The following is a 27,740-nucleotide window of genomic DNA, read 5'->3' on the forward strand; positions in this document are numbered from 1 at the left end:
GTACAGAAGGGATTTCACCATGTTGGCCTCTCGAACTCTTGGCCTCAAGTGATCTGCCCACCTTGGCCTCCCAAAGCGCTGGGATTAGAGGCGTGAGCCACCGCACCTGGCCCAATGTATTTCTTTTTTAAAAAATTACTTGAATTCAACAGAAAAGACTGCCCTACTCTTGTTATTTATAATTTGTTAAAGATGAATATATTTTAAAGGTATATTACCCATTTTTCTTGTTCTTTGTGGGTTGCCAGTTTTCTGGGTGGCAGGCACAGAATTTCAATGCTCTATTGTTCGTGATGGAGGAGAACAGGTTGGGTGGCCAGGAGGTGAAAGGATAAGGGTATTTCCAGCAAAGAATGGAGGCTGTAAGGAGCTGGCAAGGACTGAGAGCATTTGAATAGGCATAATGAAATAGTGAAAGAATTAGGTAATTTGCCAAGGAAAAACTCACCCCCTGCTGCGATGATTTGACTTAACTGGCTCTTTCCCAATAAGTAGACCCCGTCCTGAATCTCCAGGACAGTCATCCTTTTTTCCCTACCTTCATCACCAAACTCTGGGTTTGTAAAATACTGATGTATACTTGGATATTTGATGATTTTATTCCTTGGTTGGTAAAAGGTATAGAATTGTTTGGAGCATTTTATTTACCTCTCCAGCAAAATTCTTATGGACTGGTCTCTATGTTTCATACTTTTGCAAACAGTACAGAATGACAGGCCATGAAGAAATGATGAGTCATGCGCTCATGAGGAAGTTGAATTGTAGATCTGGGCCCAACACACGCAATGCAGTGTAAGATGAGGGAGAAGATAACCAGGCAAGACCATTAAAATTGTTCCTTTCCAATTAGAAAAAAATAATTCATGACCATTTTATTAAACGTGGAAAATAGGAAAAAAATATATAGAAGAAAGTAAAATTTACCATAATCCTAAAACTCTAAAAAAAACACTGTTAAAACAGTTGGTCTTCTTTTAGTCTTTTCAAAATAGGTCATTTTAAGAATTGTTGATTTGGCCAGGCGGGGTGGCTCACGTCTGTAATCCCAGCACTTTGAGAGGCCAAGGTGGGCAGATTACTTGAGGTCAGGAGTTTGAGATCAGCCTGACTAACATGGAGACACCCCGTCTCTACTAAAAATACAAAAAATTAGCAGGGCATGGAGGCAGGCATCTGTAATCCCAGCTACTCGGGAGGCTGAGACAGAGAATTGCTTCAACTTAGGAGGTGGAGGTAGCAGTGAGTGAGCCGAGATCGCACCACTGCATTCCGGCCTGGGTGACAGAGCGAGACTCCATCTCAAAAAAAAAAAAAAAAAAAAGAAAGAAAAGAAAAAGACGACAGGTGCAGTGGCTTACACCTGTAATCCTAGCACTTTGGGAGGCCAAGGTGGGTGGATCACCTGAGGTCGGGAGTTCGAGACCAGCCTGACTAAAATGGAGAAACCCCGTCTCTAATAAAAATACAAAAAGTAGCTGGGCGTGGTGGCGCATGCCTGTAATCCCAGCTACTCTGGAGGCTGAAACAGGAGAATTGCTTGACCCCAGGAGGCAGAGATTGCGGTGAGCCAAGATCGTGCCATTGCCCTCCAGCCTGGGCAACAAGAGCGAAATTTGGTCTCAAAAAAAAAAAAAAGAAAAGAAAAATAATCATTGATTTGGGCCGGGTGTGGTGGCTCACACCTGTAATCCTACCACTTTGGGAGGCCAAGAGGGGTGGATCAGAGTCCAGGAGTTCAAGATCATCCTGGTCAACATGGTGAAACCCTTTCTGTACTAAAAATACAAAAATTAGCCGGGCATGGTGGTGGGTGCCTGTAGTCCCAGCTACTCAGGAGGCTGAGGCAGGACAATTGCTTGAACCTGGGAGGCAGAGGTTGCAGTGAGCTGAGATTGTGACACTGCACTGGGTAACAGAGCAAGGCTCTGTCACAAAAAAAAAAAAAAAGTTGATTTGCTATTTCTTCAGTGTATCCTGGCTTTATGACTGGAAAAAAATTTTTTTAACTCCGTTGGATTTTTTCTTTTTTTTTTTTAAGTTGATGTCTCACTATGTTGCCCAGGCTGGTCTCAGAATTCCTGGGCTCAAACAACCTTCCTGCCTCAGCCTCCCTAGTAGCTGAAACTGCAGGTGCACACCACCATGCCCTGCTTTATCCCCACTGAATTTTATAAGCTGCTTCTAACTGCAAAGTGTTTGGCAGAAGAGAGGGACATGGCTAAATGCACGGTACAACTAGCCTGTTCCCTGGGACAGGAATCAGTTCATTTCTGAAAGGGTATGTAAAGAGCCCATTTGTCTGGCCTAGGAAAAGCCCGAGGTTCAGAGAGAGGAAGTGACTTGCTCGAGATATACAGCTTGCATTAGAGAGGAGAGAACTTGCCTTCTGAAAACGCCCAGGGCATTTTCTACTAACTTCTGCTGCCACCTTAGGATTTCCCTTCCCCAGTGAGGGCAGCATTTGAGCAGAACACATACCTAAATCTGTTAGGGGTTACCCTGGGGCAGAGACTATAAGATTTCCTACCAATAACTAAATGTAAGGGTGGAAGCTTAAACACGAGGGGTCTGTGAGGGAATCCAAAACTTCCCCTCTTGAAAAAGCAGCCTCTAAGGGGGGGCAAAATGGAGGGTAGTCTTAGGAAAACACCCAGATAATCATCCTGAGGTCTATCTTGGAGTGTGCTCGTGAAAAACCCAGTTACACCCAGGGCAGTTACCTTTCTGAGCGGTTTCTTCTTATAACATTCCTGGAGTGGAAAGTGATCAACTCAAAGCCCTCCAGGATTCTGGAGGCAGGGGATGAGCTGGTGTCAGGTAGCACCTGGTATCCAGCAGCTTAAGAAATCCAGACTCTAGGCATGCTCTCTGTAGACGTGTGTTCTCCTGTCTCTGAGATGCTCAGGGCAGGCCTTGGGGGTGGGACTGAAAGCAAACAGACCTTCCCACTTTCATATTCCAGCCTCTGTTATTCCACTTAAAACGCTAAGGTTAAACTGCGTTTACCTTAAACAGGCTTACTGTGTTCACTGCTGGACGCCTCTGGGCAATCTTATCCTCCTGGGAACTGAGAGAGGTAGGTGGAGGTCAGCGTGCTGGGAAACCGGTGGAGGGAGGAAACTGCGGGGAGCTGGTCTTCTCGTGTTACCTCTGTTAAATCGCTGACAGCAGTTTAAGGTCCAACAGGCTGGTACTCACATGGGCTGCGTGGATGTTTTATATTTCCAGAACCTAGCACAGTGCCGGGCATAAAGTAAGTACACCAAAAAATGTTGAATGAGTCATTTGGTCATGAGATTTCTGTTTCCAAAGGTTTCTTTTTTTTCAAAGAATAGCATGTTTGTATGTTGTTTCATTACGTGATGGGCCTACTGGGCACTAGGATTTTCCATCTGTCTCTAAATCACTGGTATCCTTCTATATCTCAGTTACAACTTTTAACTTTGTAGGAAAGGACAACAGTTCACTTCAGACTTAATTGTTTATGTTTCTCAGTTCCCTTGAGGCAAGGGAAAGTATTTCCAGAATTTGATAAGGTACTTGGCACTGTCTGGCATTTACATTTTTTTTTTTTTTTTTTTTTTGAGACATAGTCTCACTCTGTCACCCAGGCGAGAGTACGGTGGTGTGATCTCGGCTTACTGCAACCCCCACCTCCTGGGTCCTGCCTCAGCCTCCTGAGTAGCTGGGACTACAGGCATGCACCACCAAGCCCGGCTAATTTTTGTATCTTTAGTAGAGATGGGGTTTCATCATGTTGGCCAGGCTGGTCTCAAACTCCTGACTCCATGTGATCCACCTGCCTCGGCCTCCTAAAGTGCTGGGATTACAGGCATGAGCCACCGTCCCCAGCCTAAAATGTATTTTATTTAATTAGTTGCTGTGAGGTATGAACATTCCTGTGAGATACGAACCTCATCTGATAATAGGTAAAATTGAAAATGAAGCTCTGGGCCAGGTAGAAAAGTGGTAGATCCATATTGCCATTCTATGAAAACCCATCTTCTGATATTAAAGACAGGTCTACTAAGTAAATTCAGGTTTTGCCAAACTCAAAGCTACTTTTCTGTTTTCCTTATTTTTAAATGTAGGCCTTTGAGAGTCTTCGCTTGTAAAGAGAGTCTTTCCACACCTGGTAACAGATTGGCCAAATAGAGGGTAGTTAACCTGTAGGATGTGGTTTTCCAGAAGAAATAGGGAGACTAATCCCAGGCCCTGGGGACTCTACAGCGTAAAGGATCTGTTTCTTTGCACTCTGTTCTGACTGAACAGCATATTGCAATTATCGGAAGAAGGGAGGCCACATTCTTTCATGTAATTATTCTTAGTGATCAGAAGCTTAGGGTCTCCCTTGTGGAAGTATTCTACCTATGGCAGTAATTTTTGTTTCCTGTAACTTCAAAATCCTATCAAGGACTTTCTGAACGATAGAGGGCGGGAGGGTAAGAGCAAAACTCCAGAAACGTGAAAACAGCAAACAAAGCCTGGGGCACTGAGATTGGGCTGCTGTTCTAGCTTCTCTTAATATCCAATTTATAGAATACACTCAGTCCTCAACTCCGGGGTAACTTTCTGCAACAGTAAAATTAGACTGCTAAAACGAATGAGGTTCTCTCGCTCAGGCTTCTCCCCTAGACCTTGGCTTGGAAAGCCTGGAGTTGTCAGATATCTTTTCATGTGCAAACGCAGGTGGGAAGGTACCTTTAAGGCCTGGATTCTGCCTAGTAACTGAGGTGCTATTTAACTTTCCTCAGTCCTGAATTGCCTCAAAGTTATTCAATTGACTAAGCTTGAAAAGACCAGCTTTCAGCCAGGCGCGGTGTGGCTCATGACTGTAATCCCAGCACTTTGGGAGGCCGAGGCAGGTGGATCACCTGAGATCAGGAGTTCGAGACCAGCCTACCAGCATGGTGAAACCCCATCTCTGCTAAACAGAAAATACAAAAATTAGCCGGGTGTGGTGGTGCATGCCTGTAATCCCAGCTGCTCGGGAGGCTGAGGCAGGAGAATTGCTTAAGCCGGGGAGGTGGAGGCTTCAGTGAGCCGAGATGGCTTCATTACACTCCAGACTGGGCAACAAGAGTGAAACTCCGTCTCAAAAGAAAAAAAAAAAAAAGACCAGCTTTCTCTTATATTTTCCTATTACTTTTTTTCCCAGCTATTTTTTTTTTAACGATCACAACCCACTTCATTTCCCCCTTGTTGCCTCTTCTTCCCCACAGCTTTCCATCCAGGTCTGGAATTAGCTCTGACTTCTCTACAAGCCCTGAGCTGAGCACGTTAGGTGCCCTACCTCCAGAATCCTCCCAGCATGGCCTGGAGATTGCTGTTGTCTTGACTCTAGACTTGAAAAACCAAGGCCGGGCGTGGTGGCTCATGCCTGCAATCCCAGCACTTTGGGAGGCCGAGGAGGGCGGATCACGAGGTCAGGAGATTGAGACTATCCTGGCTAACACGGTGAAACCCTGTCTCTACTAAAAATACAAAAAAATTAGCCGGGCGTGGTGGCGGGCCCCTGTAGTCCCAGCTACTCGGGAGGCTGAGGCAGGAGAATGGCGGGAACCCGGGAGGCAGAGCTTGCAGTGAGCCGAGATGGAGCCACTGCACTCCAGCCTGGGCGACAGAGCGAGACTCTGTCTCAAAAAAAAAGAAAAACCAAGACTAAGAGGTGTGGTAATCTGGCTAGGAAGGAAGTCACAGTTGGGAGTTGGAGGCTCTAAGTAACAGCCGAGTCCCTTACAGCCTGCGAGATCCACGCTGGATCTTGGTTTGTTTTTCAACAGATGGGTGTTGTTTTCTCAAATTCACTCCAAGAGGGAGCTGTGATTATAAATTAAATGATTTATTCAAGGGCTCCAAGCCTGTCAAGAGTGAGAATTTCTGACACATAATCCAGGGCTTTTTTTTTTTTTTTTTTTTTTGAGACAGAGTTTTGCTCTTGTTTCCTGGGCTGGAGTGCAATGGCACGATCTTGGCTCACCGCAACCTTCGCCTCCCGGGGTTCAAGCGATTCTCCTGCCTCAGCCTCCCGAGTAGCTGGAATTAACAGGCATGCGCCACCACACCTGGCTAATTTTGTATTTTCAGTAGAGACAGGGTTTCTCCATGTTGGTCCGGCTGGTCTCGAACTCAATCCAGGGCTCTTTTTAACCATACTATTTAAGCCCTGTTGCTTGAAGCCTGTGGTTATAACCTATGCTTACAAAGAAATAGTGATGAGGATAAAACAGGGTACTGAACTTGTCAATAGAAAACACATAAATAAGAAAGAGGAGGCAGAGAGGAGGACAGGAAAAGGTTGTCTTTTTGAAAAAGGACAAAATGATACAAAAATTAGCCAGGCATGGTGGCACACACCTGTAATCCCAGCTACTTGGGAGGCTGAGGCAGGAGAATCACTTGAACCCAGGAGGCGGAAGTTGCAGTGAGCCGAGATTGTGCCATTGCACTCCAGCCTGGGTCACGAAAGCAAAACTCTGTCTCAAAAAAAAAAAATAAGACAAAGAAAAAAGGAAGGAAGGAAGAAGGAATGAGGGAGGGAAGGAAGGAAGGAAGGAAAGAAAGAAAGAAGGACAAAATATGCTGCCCTTCAGATTAAAAACCAGTTTAATCCAAGCTGTTCTTCCTCTGAGACCACATCAGGCTTTCACAGACACTGAGAAAGTTTCCATCGGCCCCCTGGTTTCTAATTTGGGCACACAGGTGATGTCATGGTAAAATGAATATGTGAAAAGTGCTTTGGGCGTCATATGGTCCATGAATAATTAAGATGAGGATGATGGGATTCTTGTCTGTAGAAAGGAACCCGTTTTCTTCTGCTTCTCTTTCTACCATCAGTTATTGAGATTAAACTCTAAGTGCAGTGTCTTAGTGCAATAAAAATTAGTTTACATCCTGGCGTGAGAATTTATAAGAGTATGTGTTACGGAGAAATAAGCAATTAGTGATTGAACATAATATACACCCTGCCAGTTATTGAGCAACCAAACTACAAGTCTTTGCTGGTTCCCAATTTGTTCAGAACTCTTTATTTATCCCACCTGATCAGTGCCTCCAACTTAGAATTGGGGGGTATTAATTTTGATCTGAAGTTCAACCTGGGACGAACAATCTCTACTCTTTTTGGTCACTCCCTGATTACCATCTCCTCCCATTATATCACACAAATGCAAGAGCCTAGAGCCCAGAATTAAGGAGAGTGATTAGTGATAGATTGTACAAGGGCATCAGGAAAGCTGGAGGGGGCTGGAAGACCAGCGTGTCCCATGTGCCTACCAAAATAAAATGCACCAGCTAGCACTGGGTTGATGAAAAAGGAAATAGGTTCATATTAATTCTTTTTTTAAATGTCTAGCATTGTCAAAGATACTATTTTACAGAATCGTAAATGCTCCAGAGCTCAAAATCAAGGGACCGTCATAGCATTTCAGGTAAGGTACAAGTAAAGACGTGTGAACTTTGCTTGTACTTGCAGCACAGCACAAAATACAAGTGTTCGTTACCCTGCAACTAAATCCAGTGAGTTGTAAATTCGAAGAGCAGGCAAATGATTCAAGATGCTTCTATGCCTGCAGTGTCTGGAGGGATAGAACTAGGCCAAGAATGAGGTGAGAGTCAAACAAAGAAAGACCTGATGTAATTGTCTGGATAAATTAGGAGAAAATATGGTAAAAATTACTTGACTAGTTTAGGTAAGCATAATTCAGCATTGACATTTTCATTTAATCATTCCTATAGTCAATTTCATTTGATATGGACAGCATCTAAAGAGACATTAAAAGTCAACTAAAAATTAGAGAAATTTTAGTCATTTCAGAAAAGATTGATTTTGTATGCGTACTGTATTGAAGAAGTGATTTGTTCAAAAGAATTCTGGATAGACGCATGAAAGATAGTTAAGAAAATAGATATTTGGGTTTACTAAATTCTATTTTGGGGGCCCTATGGGCACAACTGGGTGTACCTGAGTCACGCTGTAGAATCTGATTCCAGAAGCAACTGAAAACTGACTCACTGAGTTGTAGAGAATTTTCCCTGTGCCCTTTCTTGTCATCATTTCCTATGTTCCTGACACTGTGAAATGGGGTTGGCCGCTGTCTCAATGTGTTCGCTTTTAACTGGGGTAGCGGAAAAACCAACAGGAATAACTCCAGGTTCTAAAGTAGTGATTGTGAAGATAATACCTGAGGCACACCAAGAAGCACTATGGAAAATGTTATGGTATAATAGTAAGTGCAAAATGCAGGATTTAAGCTTGCATCTTCCTGCGTTCTTTTTTTTTTATTAGAGATGGGGCCTGGCTGTGTTGCGTAGGCAGGTCTCAAACTCCTGGCCTCAAGAGTTCTTCCTGCCTTGGCCTCCCAAAAGTGCTGAGATTACAGGCGTGAGCCACTGCACCCAGCCTCCCCTGTGTAATTGATAAAATAAAAATGTGTATGTCCTATAGGCAAGCGGTAAATGAAAGTACAGGACGTGGAAACATTGTGTTTAGAAACTATCTACGATATCATGTCGTCTTTGTGATTAAGAAAATGAGCCAGGTGCAGTGGCTCACAGCTGTCATCCTAAAGCTTTGGGAGGCTGAGGTAAGAGGATAGCTTGAGGAGTTCAAGACCAGCCTGGGCAACACAGGAAGACCCCCATCTCTACAAAAGAGTAAATTAATTAATTAATTACATTTAATAAAAATTAGAAGATATATTGGAAAAATTAGGTTTGTTGACTGTACCACATTCACAGATACAAATATATGTCTCCTACAAATCAGTATTACCTGGAATTTCTCACTAATGTGATCAGGGAAGCAAGGAAATGAAAACTTGAGCATTCAATCAATAAATAGTTGATTGATGGCTGGGCGCGGTGGCTCACGCCTGTAATCCCAGCACTTTGGGAGCCCGAGGCGGGTGGATCACCTGAGGTCAGGCGTTCGAGACCAGCCTGCTCAAAAATGGTGAAACCCTGTCTCTACTAAAAATACAAAAATTAGCCAGGCATGGTGGCAGGTGTCTGTAATCCCAGCTACTCAGGAGGCTGAGGCAGGAGAATCGCTTGAACCTGGGAGGCGGAGGTTTCAGTGAGCCGAGATCGTGCCATTGCACTCCAGCCTGGGCAATGAGAGTGAAACTCCGTTTCAATAAATAAATAAAATAAAATAAAATAAAATAAAATAAAATAAAAAGTTGATTACTACATTCAGACAATGCTAGGAGCTAGAAACATGAGGAATACATGAGCTCGGCGCCAATGGAACATGCTTTCACAGCGGGTGCAGCTGACTACCACATCATGCAAAACTCATCGCTGCCGTTTTAGATGTATAATCTGATTGGCGTGGGCTCATAGAGGAGGGAGTAAGGGAAGAGTAAGAAGATTTCAAAGGAGAGGTGGTAACTGTGTCATTTATTAGAAGTATGAGTGTGGGGTAAGGGGTACGTGTGTATGCATGTGTGTGTGCGTATGCGTGTGTGTGTGTGTCTGTGCATATGTGTGTGTGCGTGTGTGCATGTGTATGTGAACGGGCTTCTTGTTTAGTACATTTTGCTGCTTCTTTACCACTCCAATCTGTTCCTGGACATGGTGATGGACTCTGTATATGTTATCTCATTTTATTCTCACAATTGACCTATGGTGGTAAAATTATTCTCATTTTTTTACAGATTAAAAAAAAAGCCTCCTTTAAAGCATTTGTAAATCTGGACATAAGAGCCTCTCTCCTAAAATTCAAGACTGAGATGCTTTTCTCTCCTTCCTCTAAGCATCAGGGTTCTCTGTCTGCATCCTATGCGTACCAGGGCAAAATAAACTTGAAATTCACTATGTTAGCCTCTATGCAATTTTGGGTGATGATGGGCTATTGGTTGTTTTGTTGTTTTAAAAAAAGAAGTTAGCCTTTATTCATCAGAGTGCCACAGTCACTTTGTGCAGTAAGTTAGGTGGTGAGGTAAGCTTGCTAATTAATGGGGCTTTTAAAGGACTTTACCCAGCAGCAGACAAAATTAAGCCCTGGAAAGAATTTAGCCCAGTAGCCAGTCATATGCCATGCCGTATAGCATACCCAGCCAATGGGGAGAGCGAGGTGTGGCTGTGGAAAAAGACAGGGTTAAGCAATTTTTTTAAAGCACTACATATTTATTGACAGAATATCTCTCCAGGCAGTATTCACATGCTTTAAACTGAAGCTCATAGCTTGGCAGTGCAGTTTAAGCAAATAAACTCAGGCTGTTGAACACAATGATTAACAGGAAGCAGGGGAGGGGACGTAGGTACTAGACTCTGGCCGGGAGAAGAGGCTGAGGTTAAGGTCTTAGAGCCGATGACTTGCAGAATGGTCACCTCACCCACTCGCGATTTCATGGTGGGAACAGGTGGACTCCCCAGAATCAGAACCTCTCTGAGGACATTTGTTTTTGTGTAGACACAGGTTGCAGGTTAGCAGGAGAACAGGCAAGCCAAATGCAAAGGAGCCACTTCAGAAATGTGTCACAGAAAAGTGAAAATGCAACCTAGTGGTGAATGAAGAGGGGAAGAAGAAAGAAAAAGGACCAGAACCTTGAACTGAAGGGACGGGGAACAGCCAGACGAGAGCTACAGCCATCACGAGGGTGATTTCGGAAACTGCAGAAAATGTAAGTTAAATATATCTACACTCTGATCCTATCTCAACAGAGAGACATTTTACTCGTTTCCTGGTTGTGAATGATGGGCTCTTGGAAGCACTGCCTTTTTAGCGTGTCTCTTATTTCTGCCTTGATTTTTGTATTTGTTTACAATACTGAGTTATGGGAGAATAAACGTTTTCTGAGGGCAGCTCTGTCCAATGCTTCACTGTTAGCAGAAGCCTGTCATCAGATTTTTGAGGGGAAAGTTTTTTACCCAACAGAAAATGCATTGAAAACTACCCTTGATGAAGCTACCTGCTATGAGTACACGGTTCGAAGCCACTATGTAACGGAAACACTCTCTGAAGAAGAGGCTGGGTTCCCTTTAGCTTACACGGTGACCATCCACAAAGACTTCGGCACTTTTGAGAGGCTCTTCAGGGCGATTTATATGCCCCAAAATGTCTACTGTGTGCACCTGGATCAGAAGGCGACAGATGCCTTTAAAGGTGCAGTGAAACAGTTACTCAGCTGCTTCCCAAATGCTTTTCTGGCTTCCAAGAAGGAGTCGGTCGTCTATGGGGGGATCTCCAGGCTCCAGGCTGACCTGAACTGCCTGGAAGACCTTGTGGCCTCTGAGGTTCCCTGGAAGTATGTCATCAACACCTGCGGGCAAGACTTTCCCCTGAAAACCAACAGGGAAATAGTTCAGTATCTGAAGGGATTTAAAGGGAAAAATATCACTCCCGGGGTGCTGCCTCCTGACCATGCTGTTGGACGGACTAAATACGTCCACCAAGAACTGTTAGACCACAAAAATTCCTATGTGATTAAAACAACAAAATTAAAAACTCCTCCTCCTCATGACATGGTGATTTACTTTGGCACGGCCTACGTGGCTCTCACAAGGGACTTTGCTAACTTTGTCCTTCGAGACCAGCTCGCACTTGACTTACTCTCCTGGTCCAAGGACACCTACAGCCCCGACGAACATTTCTGGGTGACACTCAACAGGATTCCCGGTATGTACGTCTCTTAACTTTTATTTTTATGAATAAACACTGCATGGTCAATACAAATAAGTTGCTTTGAAAAGAGTGGAAAAAATGGGACAAACTTTTTTACAGTTTTAAATGTCAGATTAAAAAAAAATCTTTCATCTGTAAAATGGTAAAATGGAGATGTATTATATCACCCACTCTTGTGAACCGCTCTTTCACAGGACAAAAGACTGAAGGAACACTGGCCATATAAATAAAAACGTGGCTGAGCATGGTGGCTCAAGCCTGTAATCCCAGCACTTTGGGAGGCGGAGGCAGGTGGATCACTTGAGGTCAGGAGTTTGAGAGCAGCCTGACCAACATGGTGAAACCCTGTATCTACCAAAAATACTTAAAAAATTAGCCAGGCTTGGTGGTGCATGCCTGTAATCCCAGCTACTGGAGAGGCCGAGGCAGGAGAATTGCTTGAACCCAAGAGGCAGAGGTTGCAGTGAGCCAAGATTGTGCCACTGCACTCCAGCTGGGGTGAGAGATCGAGACTCCATCTCTAAATAAATAAATAAATAAATAAAATGTAAACCTTATTCTCCTTTAAGCATAATGCATTTAAAATTGGGAATATGTATTATAAATAAAATTTGAATGACAATTTGAACATTTCAATAATATTTTTGTCTCTGTTGAAGCTCCCATCCTTTTGAAATGGGAGCAAGATACAACTTTCAATTTTTTTATTTGCAAGCTCTTTTCTGGTCTTGAATCAAAATCTAAAGCACGGCCAGGCATGGTGGCTTACGCTTGTAATCCCAGCGCTTTGGAAGTCTGAGGCAGGAGGGTCTCTTGAAGCCAGGAGTTTGAGACCAGCCTGGGCAACATAGTGAGACATTGTCTCTATTTTTTTTCAAGAAGTTAAAACAAACAAACAAACAAACAAAAACCTTACTGCACCTTAAAGATTTCTAGGCTGGGCGCAGTGGCTCACACCTGTAATCCCAGCACTTTGGGAGTCTGAAGCAGACGGATCACAAGGTCAGGAGTTCGAGACCAGCCTGGCCAACATGGTGAAACCCCGTCTCTACTAAAAATACCAAAAATTAGCCAGGCATGGTGGCGCGTGCCTGTAATCCCAGCTTCTCAGAAGGCTGAGGCAGTAGAATCGCTTGAACCTGGGAGGCGGAGGTTGCAGTGAGCTGAGATCACGTCATCGCACTCCAGCCTGGGTGACAGAGGGAGACTCTGTCTCAAGAAAAAAAAAAACATTTCTAGACCAGTGCCTCCATTTTATAGATGAAGAAACTTCAGTGTGATTACATGATGTGCTCAAATCCCACAGCTAGTAAGCATATGCACCAATTATAAACCAGGTCTCCTAAGCCTGATGTTCTTTTTAGGTTGACTTTCAATAAGGTCTCAATTGTTGCTAAATCAATTCCATCTCTCCTTTGGTCCAAGTTCCAAATGATTTTTGAATAATCTCAAGTTGTTTATAGTGAACCAATTTAGTCTTGCTAGTTCAATTCAAAATAAGAATTCATATTCACTGTTCAAAGGAAAAAGTAACTGGAACCCGTATGAAGATCACAGTTCTGGTTTCCTTGGATTGCTGGTTCAACCCTGGATGCACATTACGATCATCTGGGGCTTCTAAAAATACCTATGCCAGGGCCTGTTTCCCTCCTTGGGGCAAGACCTAACTATTGGTATTTGTACAGCTTCCGAGGGATTCTCATGTACAGCCAGGGGTGTAGACTATTGCAGGTGCTTGTTTTAGATATTGGCATACAAAGCTTCATAGGCTTAGAATTCTCTTTAAATCTGTGATTTTCTCAGAGTCAGAAGGGGAAGTGTAGTGATCAAAAGAAATTAGGGCTCAGGAAAGTCTGGTGGGGAAAGCACAGAGCTGTTTAAATAGAACTGTAGTGTCCAGAGTAAGGGAAGTGAAAGCCCCACTTCTCTCCCATGTGCTTGGAGTAGGATGTAGACTCTTCAGGTCTGGCCACCCTACTGTATGGGGAGACATTGACACAGCAGTTCCAAAGACAGCAGCCAGGGAGGTAAAAAGGCCAATCCCCACATTTTTTTTTTTTTTTCAGAGAAGACCAAGACAAAGAAATTGATTTGGAAAAGACTTGAAGAGGGATCGGTGTCTTTACCTAATTAAAAGATTTGCTCAGGAAAGAGAAATTAGACCAACTCTGTCGTTTTGGAAGTAGAATCTAGGGCCAGCGGGTGGGAGATGAGAACACGTGGAGCTGGGAATAGAACGGGCAGCTTCCGCAATGGCGAGCAAAGCCAAGGGAAGCAGGGCTGGGGAAGTGCTGCCAAGGAAACCTCAAGGATTGGACCGGATGGCCTCCGAGTCCCTTCCCACTCTCAGAGTCTGTGATCCTAATCAGGGGACTGAACAGAAACTTAAGGAAAACCCCCTGACTTCTCGACTCGATGTATCTATTGGAGCTGGATTTTTACACCCCGTGTTAGCAATAACAGATTGGCAAAGCAATAGAAAACAAATGCACCAATTCATGTTTTTCAGAAACTTACAAAAGTTAGCCCCTGAAGTCATTTCTGTATTATGTGTGTGGAGGATCACTGCCAGAGGACCCTGACCAGCCCTGCCAACTCTTTTGTTTTTTTGGGGTCTCACTCTGTCAAACAGGTTGGAGTGCAGTGGCACAATCACGGCTCACGGCTTCAACCTCCCAAAATGCTGGGATTACAGGTGTGAGCCACACAGCACCCAGCCCATGCTGGTCTTGACCTCCCAGGCTCAAGCGTTCCAAGAGGCTGGGACTACAGGCACGTGCCCCCATGCCTGGCTAATTTTAACTTTTGTAGAGACGAGATCCTGCTGTGTTGCCAGCGCTGGTCTTGAACTCCTGGGTCCAAGCGATCCTCCTGGCTTAGCCTTGTGAGCCACCACATCGGGCAAGCCCTGCCAACTCTTTCCTGATCTGAGGCAGGGCTGAATGTAGGAGGTTAGGGAATTAGAAACCTAAGGATTGTCCTGTTTAATTATTACTCCTGCTATGTGGAGATCTGAGCCATTTTCCATTGTAAGGGTCCTTCTGGTTGATGTGTATATGTTGTGGTTTTTGCCTTTTTTTTTTTTTTTGGCAGAGGTGCGAAGGACATTTTGAGATTGTTACAATTCATTGTAGTGATTGAGGGATTATGATTAGGATTCTGTAAAGTAACTAGTCCAGGCCAGGTGCGGTGGCTCACGCCTGTAATCCCAGCAATTTGGGAGGCCAAGCCAGGTGGATCACCTGAAGTCAGGAGTTCAAGACCAGCCTGGCCAACATGCTGAAACCTATCTCTACTAAAAATACAAAAATTAGCCAGGCGTGGTGGCGCGTGCCTGTAATCCCACCTACTTGGGAGGCTGAAGCAGGAGAATCACTTCAACCTTAGGAGGCGGAGGTTGCAGTTAGCCAAGATCCTGCCACTGCACTCCGGTCTGGGCGACAGAGTGAGACTCCATCTCAAAAATAAAAATTAAAAAAATAAATTAACTAGTCCAGAAAAACATCTCACAGCTGAAGTGGTCTCATGGGAAGGGAAAACAGCACTGCCCAATAGGAATGCTACAATGGAAGCCATTGATCTAAAATCAAATTTTAGGTTTTCCAGGAGCCACATTAAAAGAAATAAAAAGAAGCAGATGATACGAATTTAAAGAATGTATTTTATGCCGGGTGTGGTGGCTCACGCCTGTAATCCCAGCACTTTGGGGAGCCAAGGCGGGTGGATCACTTGAGGTCAGGAGTTTGAGACCAGCCTGGCCAACATGGTGAAACCCCAACTCTACTAAAAATACAAAAAACTAGCCAGGCATGCTAGCTTGTGCCTGTAACCCCAGCTACTCGGGAGGCTGAAGCAGGAGAATCGCTTCAGCGATTTAGGAGAACTGGGAGGCAGAGGTTGTGGTGAGTCAAGATCATGCCACTGCACTCCAGCCTGGGCGACAGAGCAAGACTCCGTCTCAAAAAAAAAAAAAAAGAAAAAGGAATGTATTTTATTTAACTCAGTTTGAAATATCACTTTTACATGTGGCCTGTGGCTGCGACCACAGGCAGGGGAGGTGGACCACGCATCCTCATTGCTGGTGCAGTGGTCAGGCTCTGCTGCCCTAGCGGCACCGAGACGTTGGCCGTCCTCATGTCGCAGAGTCTCCACCTCTGCTGGTTTTGCTTCGCCTGCTTCTTTTACTTTATTTGAAATTCTTGCCTGTGCTTCAGCGCTTCCCCTGGTTTATGGGCTCCTCCACCCTGTGGGTTCTACTTCCTATGTCTTCCCCTGGTATCTGCCAGATTCCATGCTGCTCTTTTTTTTTTCTTTTTTTTTTTTAAGATGGAGTCTCACTCTGTCGCCCAGGCTGGAGTGCAGTGGTGTGATCTTGGCTCACTGCAACCTCTGCCTCCTGGATTCAAGCAATTCTCCTGTCTCAGCCTCCTAAGTACCAGGGATTACAGGTGCGTGACACCACGCTTGGCTAATTTTTGCATTTTTAGTAGAGACGGGGTTTCAACATGTTGGCCAGGCTAGTCTTCTGACTTCAGGTGATCCACCTGCCTTGGCCTCCTAAAATGCTGGGATTACAGGCGTGAGCCACTGCGCCCGGCCCATGCTGCTCTCTTGACAGCAAGTGCTCTCTGTGTCCCATTCAGATGTCCCCAGAGAGCCCTGCCTTGGGTCATGCAGCCGTTGTATTATACAATGAGGATCCCCGTTCTCATTCCACCCCACCTCTCAGGCTGCGGCTGACCTCTTTGCGGACAGCTGCCCTTTATGTAGCCCCAAGTTGTCCAATCAACTGTAACCAGGGTGGCAGGGTCATGTGGTTTAAAAAAGCAAAGGTTGGGTAACACAGAGACCTTGTCTCTACAAAAAAAAATCAAAAAATAGTCAGGCATGGTGGCATGCACCTGTAGTCTCAGCTGCTGGAGAGGTGGAGGCAGGAGGATCGCTTGAGCCCAGGAGTTCAAGGGTACAGTGAGCTGCAATAGCACCACTACACTCAGACTGGGCAACAGAGTGAGACTCTGTCTCAAAAAGTGGATAAATAAATAAGCAAGCAAAACAAAACATGGGGCCAAGCACAGTGGCTCGCACCTGTAATCCCAGCTCTTTGGGAAGCTAAGGTGGGTGGATCACCTGAGGTCAGAATTTCGAGGCCAGCCTGGCCAACATGATGAAACCCTGTCTCTACTAAAAATGCAAAAATTAACTGGGTGTGGTGGTGCATGCCTGTAATCCCAGCTACTCAGGAGGCTGAGGCAGGAGAATCGCTTTAACCTGGGAGGCGGAGGTTGCAATGAGCCGAGATCGCGCCACTGCACTCCCACCTGGGTGACAGAGTGAGACTCCATCTCAAAAGCAAAAACAGACAAAAACATGGTCCATCCAGCAGGTCCTCTGGAGGTCTCTCAGAGGATAAGACTCTCTGCATGGCCTGCTCAGGTGAAGGTGCCCATGAGGAGAACAGTGTTACAGAAAGGGAGTTCACGTATGGCTTTAAAGATGTCCAAGAAGCCTCACTAGCTGTTCTGAAATTAGGGCTTCCTGCCCTCCCTTTTTCCTCTCCCCACTTCCGTCTTTTACCCTTAATCTGGTCCACAACAAGATGGCATGTCTTTTAGTTTCTTGTCTGATTCAGCTGGGGATGATTTCCATTTATAAGCCCAAGATGCAAGTTCATCCACCTCCCACTTTCCTCCTGAGTTATTATTGATCCTCTGGGTTGGATGGCTCTGCCTGTGATAGGGACATTCAGTGAGTTTATTCCACTGGTCATGTGTGCCTTGGATTTTACACATTTCAAAACTGACCAGTGATTTCTGTTTCACTTGCTGCAAAGGAATGTTTTGAATGTAACTCCATGGGAGTTTGTTTCAAACTCACATTAAAATAGGAATGAATGCAAAAACAGCCTTTCCTGGGAGCAGGCTTTGTGGGTGGTGGGAGGAAGCAGGAGTGCCAAGGTGTCCAAAGGGGAAGGAATAGAGAAAGGAAGATACCTGGTGGGTGATTGAGGGCCGGGAAGACAGACTCTCCCTGCTTCCAATTTATTTTTCCCCTGGAACCAGCCTGCGGACCAGCCCTATTGATATTCCATGGCAGGCATCTTCCCCTGAACCCTAAATGTGGGTGGCTCATTGTATTTCTGTTTGCTGTAGAGTCCATACTGGCCTTACTCTTTGTCACTGTTTGAGGCTGGTATATCCCGTCAGTCCCTCTGTATGTAAAAATGCAATGCTGAGGTTCCAGGTGCCAAGACCTTGAGAGACGCAACTTTGGGAGCAGTGAAGGGCAGATCTGAATCAAGGTGGTCTTGGGAACTCATCCTTGAGCCCCAGGGATGTGGCTGGGATCTTACTGCGTGCAGAGGGAATTGATATTCCCCAAACCAATCGTGCACACAGTGCTTCTGAGATGCTGGGTGAATGGACAGACTTGAAGGGGAGGAAAATTTGGGGATTTTTACTATTAGCTCTGCTTAAGCAATCTCTTTTTTATATCTGCCAGAAATATCGATTTTTGTCAACTTCTTCTTTTTTTTGAGACAAAGTCTTGCTCTGTCGCCTAGGCTGGAGTGCAGTGGCGCGATCTCGGCTCACTGCAAGCTCCGCCTTCTGGGTTCGGGCCAGTCTCCTGCCTCAGCCTTCCAAGTAGCTGGGACTACAGGTGCCCGCCACCACACCCAGCTAATTTTTTGTATATTTAGTAGAGACGGGGTTTCACCATGTTGGCCAGGATGATGATGTCTTGACCTCGTGATCCACCCGCCTCGGCCTCCAAAAGTATTGGGATTACAGACGTGAGCCACCGTGCCCAGCCTTTTGTCAACTTCTAGAAAAGGAAAGAAGAGAGTTGGGACTCCTGTGAGTTCTCTTTTTTTTTTTGAGATGGAGTCTCGCTCTGTCACCTGGGCTGGAGTAGAGTGGCGCGATCTCAGCTCACTGCAACCTCCGTTTCCTGGGTTCAAGTAATTCTCCTGCCTCAGCCTCCCGAGTAGCTGGGACGACAACCTCTGCTTCCTGGGTTCAAGTGATTCTACTACCTCAGCCTCCCGAGTAGCTGGGACTACAGGCGCCTGCCACCAGGCCTGGCTAATTTTTGCCTCTTTAGTAGAGACGGGGTTTCACCATGTTGGCCAGACTGATCTCGAACTCCTGACCTGGTGATCCGCCCACCTCAGCCTCCCAAAGTGCTGGGATTACAGGTGTGAGCCACCACTCTCGGCCACCTGTGAGTTCTTCTCAGGGAAACACAGTTTCTTAGGAAGGTGGTAAACGGCCTGACAGACTTCATTTTTTAAATAGGTAGATTATCAAGAAAACAATGACATTAGTTTTGTCACTTCCCTAGAAGAAGAAAGGAAGAGTTTAATCTGCAAGTGATCTTATCTTTGCTAACCATTGTCTTCCCTCTTCACTGATCACTGAGTTTGTTCTTCGGGCCTTCTGTGGCTCACACTCTATCCTTACTTTCTTCTTCCTCCTTCCCAGCTAAGTTAGACTACAGATGCTCTTCGACTTACAGTGGGGTTACATCCCAAGAAACTCATTGCAAGTGGAAAATACCATAAATCAAAAATGCATTTAATGGCCACGTGGGGTGGCTCACGCCTGTGATCCCAGCACTTTAGAGTGCTTTGGGAGGCCAAGGCAGGTGGCTCACTAGAGGTCAGGAGTTTGAGACTGTCCTGGCCAACATGGTGAAACCCCGTCTCTACTAAAAATACAAAAATTAGCCAGGCATGGTGGTGGGCGCCTGTAATCCCAGCTACTTGGGAGGCTGAGGCCAGGGAATTGCTTGAACCCAGGAGGTGGAGGTTGCAGTGAGCCGAGATCGTGCCAGTGCACTCCAACCTGGGCAAGAGGGAGATTCTGTCACAAAAAAACCAGACCAAACCAAACCAAAACAAAACAAAAAGAAAATGAAAGAAAAGAAAATGCATTTAATGTACCGAATCTACCAAACATCCTAGCTTAGCCTAGCCTCCCTTAAACATGCTCAGAACGCTTACATTGTTAGCCTACCATTGGGCAAAATCATCTTATACAAAGCCTATTTTATAATAAAGTGGTGTCTATGTCATGTGATTTCTTGAATACAGTACACTATAGAGTACAGTATCAGTTGTTTACCCTCGTGATCTCGTAGCTGACTGGGAGCTGGGGTGGCCTGCTGCTGCCAGCATCATGAGAGAGTATCCTACCGCACCTTGTTAGCCTGGGAAAAGACCAACATTCAAAAGTCAAACTATGGTTTCTACTTAAATGCCCATTGCTTTCGAGCATCATAAGGTAAAGAAATTATAAGTTGAGGCCGGGCGTGGTGGCTCACGCATGTAATCCTAGCACTTTGGGCAGCTGAGGCGGGCAGATCACCTGAGGTCAGCAGTTCTAGACCAGCCTGGCCAACATGGTGAAACCCCGTCTCTACTAAAAAGGCAAAAATTAGCCAGGTGTGGTGGTGCACGCCTGTAATCGCAGCTACTCGGGAGGCTGAAGCAGGAGAATCGCTTGAACCTGGGATGCAGAGGTTGCAGTGAGCTGAGATCGCACTATTGCACTCCAGAAAAAAAAAAAAAAAAAAAAAAAAATATATATATATATATATATATATATATATATGTATGTATAAGTTGAACTCGTATAAGGCAGGGACCGTCTGTATTCTTTCCTTAATTCATAGCCATGACACCTTAAATATAAACCCTGATAGATCTCATGGCATGTATGTTTTGTTATAGAATAACAGGCTTAGTTGCTGAAAGTCATAAAGTGACACAGCACAACTGAGGACTGCTAATGATTTTGACATTTTTTTGAAATTTTGACATTTTTATAAAAAGATTGTAATTTCCCCAGATCAGAAATTGCCCCAATATGTAGTTTAATTGATTTATATGCATTTTATGTATCCGTATATATTACCATCAAAAATGGCTTGCATAATAATGATAATGTATATGAATAGTTTTGCTTTGCCAATTACACCATATTCTGGGATCTCAGAGGAATAACCAGAGACGTGACCTTGTTTTAATATTCTGTTGCTCCTTTAGGTAGCAATTTCCTTTTTAAAACCAAAAAATAGTGTTTCTTCCTGTGGGGACCTATCTTAATTTTATACTGAGAAAGCTAAAAGTAGATTGATGAGAAAGAAAAAATAAGGGTTGGGCCCAGCTGGAGTATAGTCAGATGACGTCAATTAGAATGCATTTAAGGTTTAAGTGGACTGGTGAATGGGTTGGAAAAACAGTCTAAAGATTTGTTTACTGTCTATTAGAGTTAGAGGGTAGCTCACACTCACTGGCGGGGTTTAGAAACAAACAGGCCTGAGTTTAAAGCCTATCTCTACAGCTCACCGTCTGCTTTTTTTTTTTTTTTTTTGAGACAGACTTTGGCCCTTGTTGCCCAGGCTGGAGTGCAATGGCGCGATCTCGGCCCACTGCAACCTCCGCCTCCCGGATTCAAGTGATTCTCCTGCCTCAGCCTCCTGAGTTGCTGGGATTACAGGCATGCACTACCACGCCTGGCTAATTTTGCATTTTTAGCAGAGACGGGGGTTTCTCCATGTTGGTCAGGCTGGTCTCGAACTCCTGACCTCAGGTGATCTGCCCACCTCAGCCTCCCAAAGTGCTGCAATTACAGGTGTGAGCCGCTGCTCCCGGCCCCGCCATCTCTTTAACTTTGGGCAAATGCCTCATTTCACTGAGCCTGATTCTTCATCTATATCCTGGGGGTAAATACCTCTTTGTAGGACTGTTTGAAGGATTAGAAAGTATACAAACTATACCTGGCACATCATAGAAACTCATTAAATGTAGAGAGAGAGAAAACAGATGAACTTCTCAGGTGTTGATTTTTGAGGTTTTAATGTTACGATTCTAAAAATTCTATGTGCAACTAAAACAAAAAACAAAACCCTCTAACATTTGGTTTTGAAAGCATAAGGTCTAACTGTTTGTTAGAAATCAGGTATGTGAGGCCGGGTGTGATGGCTCATGTCTGTAATCCCAACACTGGGAGGCCAAGGCAGGAGGACCAGAGGATTGCTTGAGACCAGTCTGGGCAACATAGTGAAATTCCATCTCTACAAAAAATACAAAAGTTAACCAGGCTTGGAGGCGCATGCCAGTAGTCCCAGCTACTTGGGAGGCTGAAGCAGGAGGATTGCTTGAGCACGGGATGTCGAGGGTGCAATGAGGGTGGTCATGACATTGCACTCCAGTCTTGGTGACAGAGTGAGACCCCATCTCAAAGAAAAAAAAAAGAAACAAAAAGAAAGGAAGGGAAAGAAGGAAGGACGGAAAAGGAAGAAAGTAAAGGAAGGAAGGAAGGAAGAGGAAGGAAGAGAGGCAGGGAGAGAGGGAGGGAGGGAGGAATAAATTAGGTATGTGGCTGAAGAGGTTCCCTCGGGTATAGTTCTTCTTAGCAATGTCACCTGTCTGTAGACTTGTACCAGGAAGCAGCATTCTGTGACTAAAACCTCCTGCCTCACCAGGCTTCTCACTTTAGACTGGTCTGAAGCCAAATGGCCTCCACAACCTGTTCATGCTGTCTTCTTGTTCTGGAATACTCTTTATCTTTGCTGCTCGTTCTCATCTGTTCTCTTCAAGATCCAGTTGAAAAGTCACGGCCTCAGCTGCTTTACACTCCTGCAGAAGCTGCTCCCCTGCTCCCACTTTATCCACACTCCTCTTGCAGCGCCTCCTCCATTGCATCTTAACAATTTGTGTAGATCTCGGTCCCCTCTATGCCCGTGCCCTGCCCACCCCCAACCACCAACACACCAAATGTGAGCATGCAACCGAATGATTGGCCCAGGACCTAGACTTTTATCCAGCTTCATCACTGAGCGGGCTTCCAATATCACTTTGCATGAGGAACGGAGAAATGGAAGAGAAATGGTCTGCATGTCTAATAAAATGTGCTCTACAAGTGGAGAAAACTCCCCTTCAGCATTACAGGAAGTTTACTTCCTGATTTTTCAATTCTAGCTCAGCTTTTAAGCAGTCCACAGGGTGGGATTCCTAAATCTAAACCCCAACTCCCCCATCACTTCCACCAACTTTTTCAAAGGACAAACATCCTTTGCTGCCACCTATGCTAAATCCATTAAAAAACACTTTTGGGAGCGTGGTCTGCCTTTGGGAGTTCTTAGTCATCTGATTGCTAGGGTCAGTATCAATTACCCTTCATCCATTTTGAGGACTGAATTTGTATATTGTCTTTGTTTTCTTTCAATTTTTAAGTTCAGGGGTACGCGTGCAGGATGTGCAGGTTTGTTACATAGGTAAACGTGTGCCACAGTGGTTTACCGCACAGATCATCCCATCACCTACGTATTAAGCCCAGCGTCTCTATTAGCTCTTCTTCCTGATGCTTTCCCTCCCCCAACGCCTCCCACCGGCCCCAGTATGTGTTGTTCCCCTGCATGTGTCCATAAGTTCTCATCAATCAGCTCCCACCTATGAGAACATGCGGTGTTTGGGTTTTCTGTTTCTGCATTTGTTTGCTGAGAATAATGGTTTCCAACTGCATCCACGTCCCTGCAAAGGACATGATCTCGTTCCTTTTTATGGCTGCATAATATTCTATGGCGTATATATACCACATTTTCTTTATCCAGTCTATCATTGATGGGCATTTAGGTTGATTTCATGCCTTTGCTATTGTGAATAGTGCTGCAATGAACATATGCGTGCATGTATCTTTATGATAGAATGATTTATATTCCTTTGGGTCTATGGGATTGCTGGGTCAAATTCCTATATGTTTTCGTTCAGGTCTAGAAAAGTAAAATCATTAATTAAGGGAATTTAGCAGAGTTATTTTGGCCCTGAGAGGCTGTGATTTAAAATATTCAGAAAATGTAGTTGAAGTAGTTGATTTGGCTCCAGCTTGAATTCCCTATGTAATTACAGGGAATTCAAGGGACTCTGAATTCAATTCAGGGAATTCAAACAGACCTCTTTGCCTTTGAGCCAGTTTTCCCTCTAGGCTTTTCTTGGCCCGAAAAAATCCTGGTTATCTTTGAGGACCCAGTTGAGTTGGTCTTGCTCCTAAATCATTGACAAGCCCCTACCCTCAGGCAGAGCAGTTTGTTCTTTGTGCTCCAAATACTTTTTGTTGTCACTTCAGTTAGGGTTTGCGGTTTAATCATCTATTGCAGCTGCCAGAAAGCAGTCTTGGAGGGTAGAGAGCTTTATATCTTTGCGAGCCTCAACCGACACAAAGCTTGGCTTCAGATTGAATTCAAATTCACCTTGTGTTGCTAGTATGAAATAAATTGTGTTGTTGCTTTCATAGAAATCCAGCAGTTTTCTGCTAATGAGACTTGCAATGTAAAATTAAAAAAGAAAAAAGAAAAAATATCCAACAGGTTTCTACCATCCAAGTCACTGATAGAATGTACAACAGATCGGACAGAGTTACAGCTGTTTCCTGCCCCAGTTTTAGGCACCATAAAGGCTTTCTAGAAGCCTTGCCAATCATCATCATCCTGTAAGTTTTTACAATGCTAAGCACTAAACTAATTGCCTTTCCCCCACTTAAAGGTAACAGGTTTATTGAGGTATAATTTACATACTGTGAAATTTATGACATATAATTTACATACCATAAAACTCACCCACTTTAAGTACAATGTAATGATTTTTAGTGCCTTTACGGTTATGCAACCATGATCCCAGGCTAATGTAGAATCATTTTATTACTACACAAAGAAACCTCATGACCACTTCCCATTTCCACACCCAACCTCTACTTTTCTGGCTCTATGGATTTGCCTTTTCTGGACATTTCATATTAACTGAATCATACAATATGTGTTCTTTCATGCGTAGCTCCTTTTACTTATTGCCATGTTTTTGACGTTCATCCATGTTATAGCGTGAATCAGTACTTCACTTTTTACAGGAATGGATGCTGTTCCATTGTATGGATACACCACACTTATTTTTTCATCCATTGATGGACATTTGGGTTGTTTCTACTTTTGGCTTGTGTGAAGAATGCTGCTGTGAACATTCCTGAACAAGTCACTATGGGGACACATGTTTTCATTTCTCCTGGGTAGATACCAAGAGTGAAACTGCTGGTCCCTATGTTAATTCTTTTTTTTTCTTTTTTTTTTTTTTTTCAATTTTGAGACGGAGTTTCACTCTTGTTGCCCAGGCTGGAGTGCAATGCCATGATCTCGGCTCACTGCAACCTCTACCTCCCGGGTTTAAGCGATTCTCGTACCTCAGCCTCCCAAGTAGCTGGGATTACAGGCATGCACCACCACACCCGGCTAATTTTTGTATTTTTAGTAGAGACAGGGTTTCACCATGTTGGCTAGGCTGGTCTCAAACTCCTGACCTCAAGTGATCCACCAGCCTCAGCCTCCCAAAGTGCTGGGATTACAGGAGTGAGCCACCACGCCCGGCCCTTTTTTTTAAATTGAGACAGAGTCTCGCTCTGTCACCCAGGCTGAAGTGCGATGGCTCCATCTCGGCTCACTGCAACCTCTGCAATTCTCGTGCCTCAGCCTTCCAAGTAGCTGGGACTACAGGAGCGCACCACCACACTCAGCTAACTTGTTTGTATTTTTAGTAGAGATGGGGTTTCGCCATGTTGTTCAGGTTGGTCTCAAACTCCTTACCTCAAATGATCCACCCGCCTCGGCCTCCCAAAGTTCTGGGATTACAGGCGTGAACCGCTGTGCCCGGCCCCCAATGTTAATTCCGTGTTTAACATTTTGAGGAACTGCCAAACTTGTTTCCAATGGGTTGCAACATCTTGCATGCCCACCATCAGTGTATGAGGGTTCCAATTTTTCATATCCTTGCCTATACTTGTTATTGTCTGTCTTTTTTACTTTAGCCCTTCTAGTGAGTGTGAAGTGGTATCCTCTTATAGTTCTGATTAGCATGTCCCTAATTAACAATGATATTGGACATCATGTACTTGTTGGCCTTTGATATATCTTCTTAGAAGAGGACTAAGTGCCCTTTGGACGTTATTTCTTTGAATTAAGATTGTTGCAATCACTGAGGACACTGGGATATGGAGTTTGTATTACTTGCCCAAGGACACCCAGCTAGTAAGTGTCAGTGTCAAGATGATTACATTTGAATTTAAAATGGGGTCGATTAGGAGATGAAATTGTCTGACATTGAATTAAGGACACACTATATGGACAAAATGTTAGGTTAGGTCTGTAACTCCTAAATCCTGTGACTAAGAAAATAGCTGAGACTCATTTAAAAAATAAATAAATGGGCCAGGCCCGGTGGCTCACGCCTGTAATCCCAGAACTTTGGGAGGCTGAGGTGGGCAGATCACCTGAGGTCAGGAGTTTGAGACCAGCCTGGCCAATATGGCGAAACCCCGTCTAGTAAAAATACAAAAATTAACTGGGCGTGGTGGTGTGCGCCTGTAATCCAGCTACTTGGGAGGCTGAGACAGGAGAATTACATCAACCCAGGAGGCGGAGGTTGCAGTGAGCCAAGATCATGTCACTGCATTCCAGCCTGGGCAACAGCAAGACTCCATCTCAAAAAGTAAAATAGGCAACGTGGTGGCTCATACCTGTAATCCCAGCACTTTGGGAGGCCGAGGCGGGTGGATCACGAGGTCAGGAGTTCAAGACCAGTCTGGTCAACTTGGTGAAACCCCATCTCTACTAAAAATGCAAAAATATTAGCTGGGCATGGTGGCAGGTGCCTATAATCCCAGCTACTCGGGAGGCTGAGACAGAGAATTGCTTGAACCCAGGAGGCGGAGGTTGCAGTGAGCCGAGATCACCACACTGCACTCCAACTTGGGTGACAGAGTGAGACTCCATCTCAAAAATAAATACATAAAATAAAATAAAATATTAAATAAATAAATAAATAAATAATAAATGGGGCCGGGCATGGTGGCTCATAATCGCAGCATTTTGGGAGGTGGAGGCGGGAAGATCACCTGAGGTCAGGAGTTCGAGACCAGCCTGGCCAACATGGTGAAACCCCATCTCCACTAAAAATACAAAAAATTAGCTGGGCGTGGTGGCAGGCGCCTGTAATCCCAGCTACTCGGGAGGCTGAGGCAGGAGAATCACTGGAAACCAGGAGGCAGAGGTTGCAGTGAGCTGAGATTGTGCCACTGCACCCCGGCCTTGGCAACAGAGCAAAAACTCACTCTCAAATAAATAAATAAATGAGATGATCAGAGAGCTGCTGGGAAAATAAATAAATAAAGCAATTTAATTTAATCCTAATATGTAGTTACTGTGATTAGATTCCTTTTCTGCAATTTTATGTAAACCATCTTTCCTCTTTTTAAGAATCAAGTGAGTACAGCTCCCTCCTTTCTAATAAAACTGTATCCTCTCTTTCTAGTCTATGTCCTTTTCCTCCCAGCTCTTGCACGGTGAGCTGAAGGGTTCGGCTGAAGTCCTAGTTGGTGCTTTTTGCTTTTACTTTTTTGGCTTTTTCCATTTTGCAAGAGCTGCCCCTTGGCTGTGATCTCCATTTTTGTGGGTGCTCATTGGTCTGCGCTATCAACATTTGACCACCTAGAAACTTAGGAGTTTTGTTTAAATCCACATCAAGCCAGCTGACCTCAAACTTCCTTAGTGATTTTTGCTGCTTTAAATACTGCCTTTTGTCTTCCTGAGCTTGACAAATTTAGGACAGTGTCTGACAGGGTTTCATGTTCTTTTGTTTTTACCTCGAAGGATTCATAACTGTGTCTCTTTCTAGTTTTCTCCTTATTAGGAATAAAGTGAACTTCAAATTCCTATGATCGTTGCAATCCTAACCTCCTTCGTGCCTTGGTGAAAAATCATAACAGTTTTCATGAAGGGTAAATCAGTCACCCTTGTAGAATTTTCCATTCAAATCCTGAGCCACGCGAAGCTGTTTTTAGCTGCTTTCCCAAGTTTACTCCTGGTCTGGGAGACTCAAGTGTCTTCAGCTTCGTGAATCAGGCAAAAGCCAGCAGTGGAGTAGGGTGTGAGGCTTCCTTGCTTTTCAGCTCCCAAGCAACACAAGGGATGGTTGAGATGGCAGGGTAAATGAAATTAAAGAAAAGGCAAGGTTAAGGAATAAAATCAGTTACAATGATAGGTCACCGTTGACAAGATGTGGGGC

General features: G+C 44.6%; 1 protein-coding gene across 3 annotated transcripts in view; it reads left to right on the top strand.

Annotated features, from left to right (window-relative positions):
- The first annotated feature begins 3,229 nt into the window (after nucleotides 1-3,229).
- The window catches only part of GCNT2 (glucosaminyl (N-acetyl) transferase 2 (I blood group)), a 112,548-nt gene continuing 88,037 nt past the window's right edge, over nucleotides 3,230-27,740 (top strand). The window contains exons 1-2 of one of the 3 annotated variants that reach the window (XM_032140841.2): nucleotides 3,230-3,253; nucleotides 10,418-11,623. In XM_032140841.2, the coding sequence (XP_031996732.1) occupies nucleotides 10,699-11,623 (925 nt within the window). In that variant the 5' untranslated portion in view covers nucleotides 3,230-3,253; nucleotides 10,418-10,698. Of the gene's footprint in view, nucleotides 3,254-10,156; nucleotides 11,624-27,740 lie in introns of those variants that run through there. The other 2 variants (XM_032140840.2, XM_032140845.2) reach the window with 2 other exon arrangements.

Source organism: Hylobates moloch, unplaced genomic scaffold, assembly GCF_009828535.3.
Source record: "Hylobates moloch isolate HMO894 unplaced genomic scaffold, HMol_V3 SCAFFOLD_20, whole genome shotgun sequence".
NCBI classification, from domain to species: Eukaryota; Metazoa; Chordata; class Mammalia; order Primates; family Hylobatidae; genus Hylobates; species Hylobates moloch.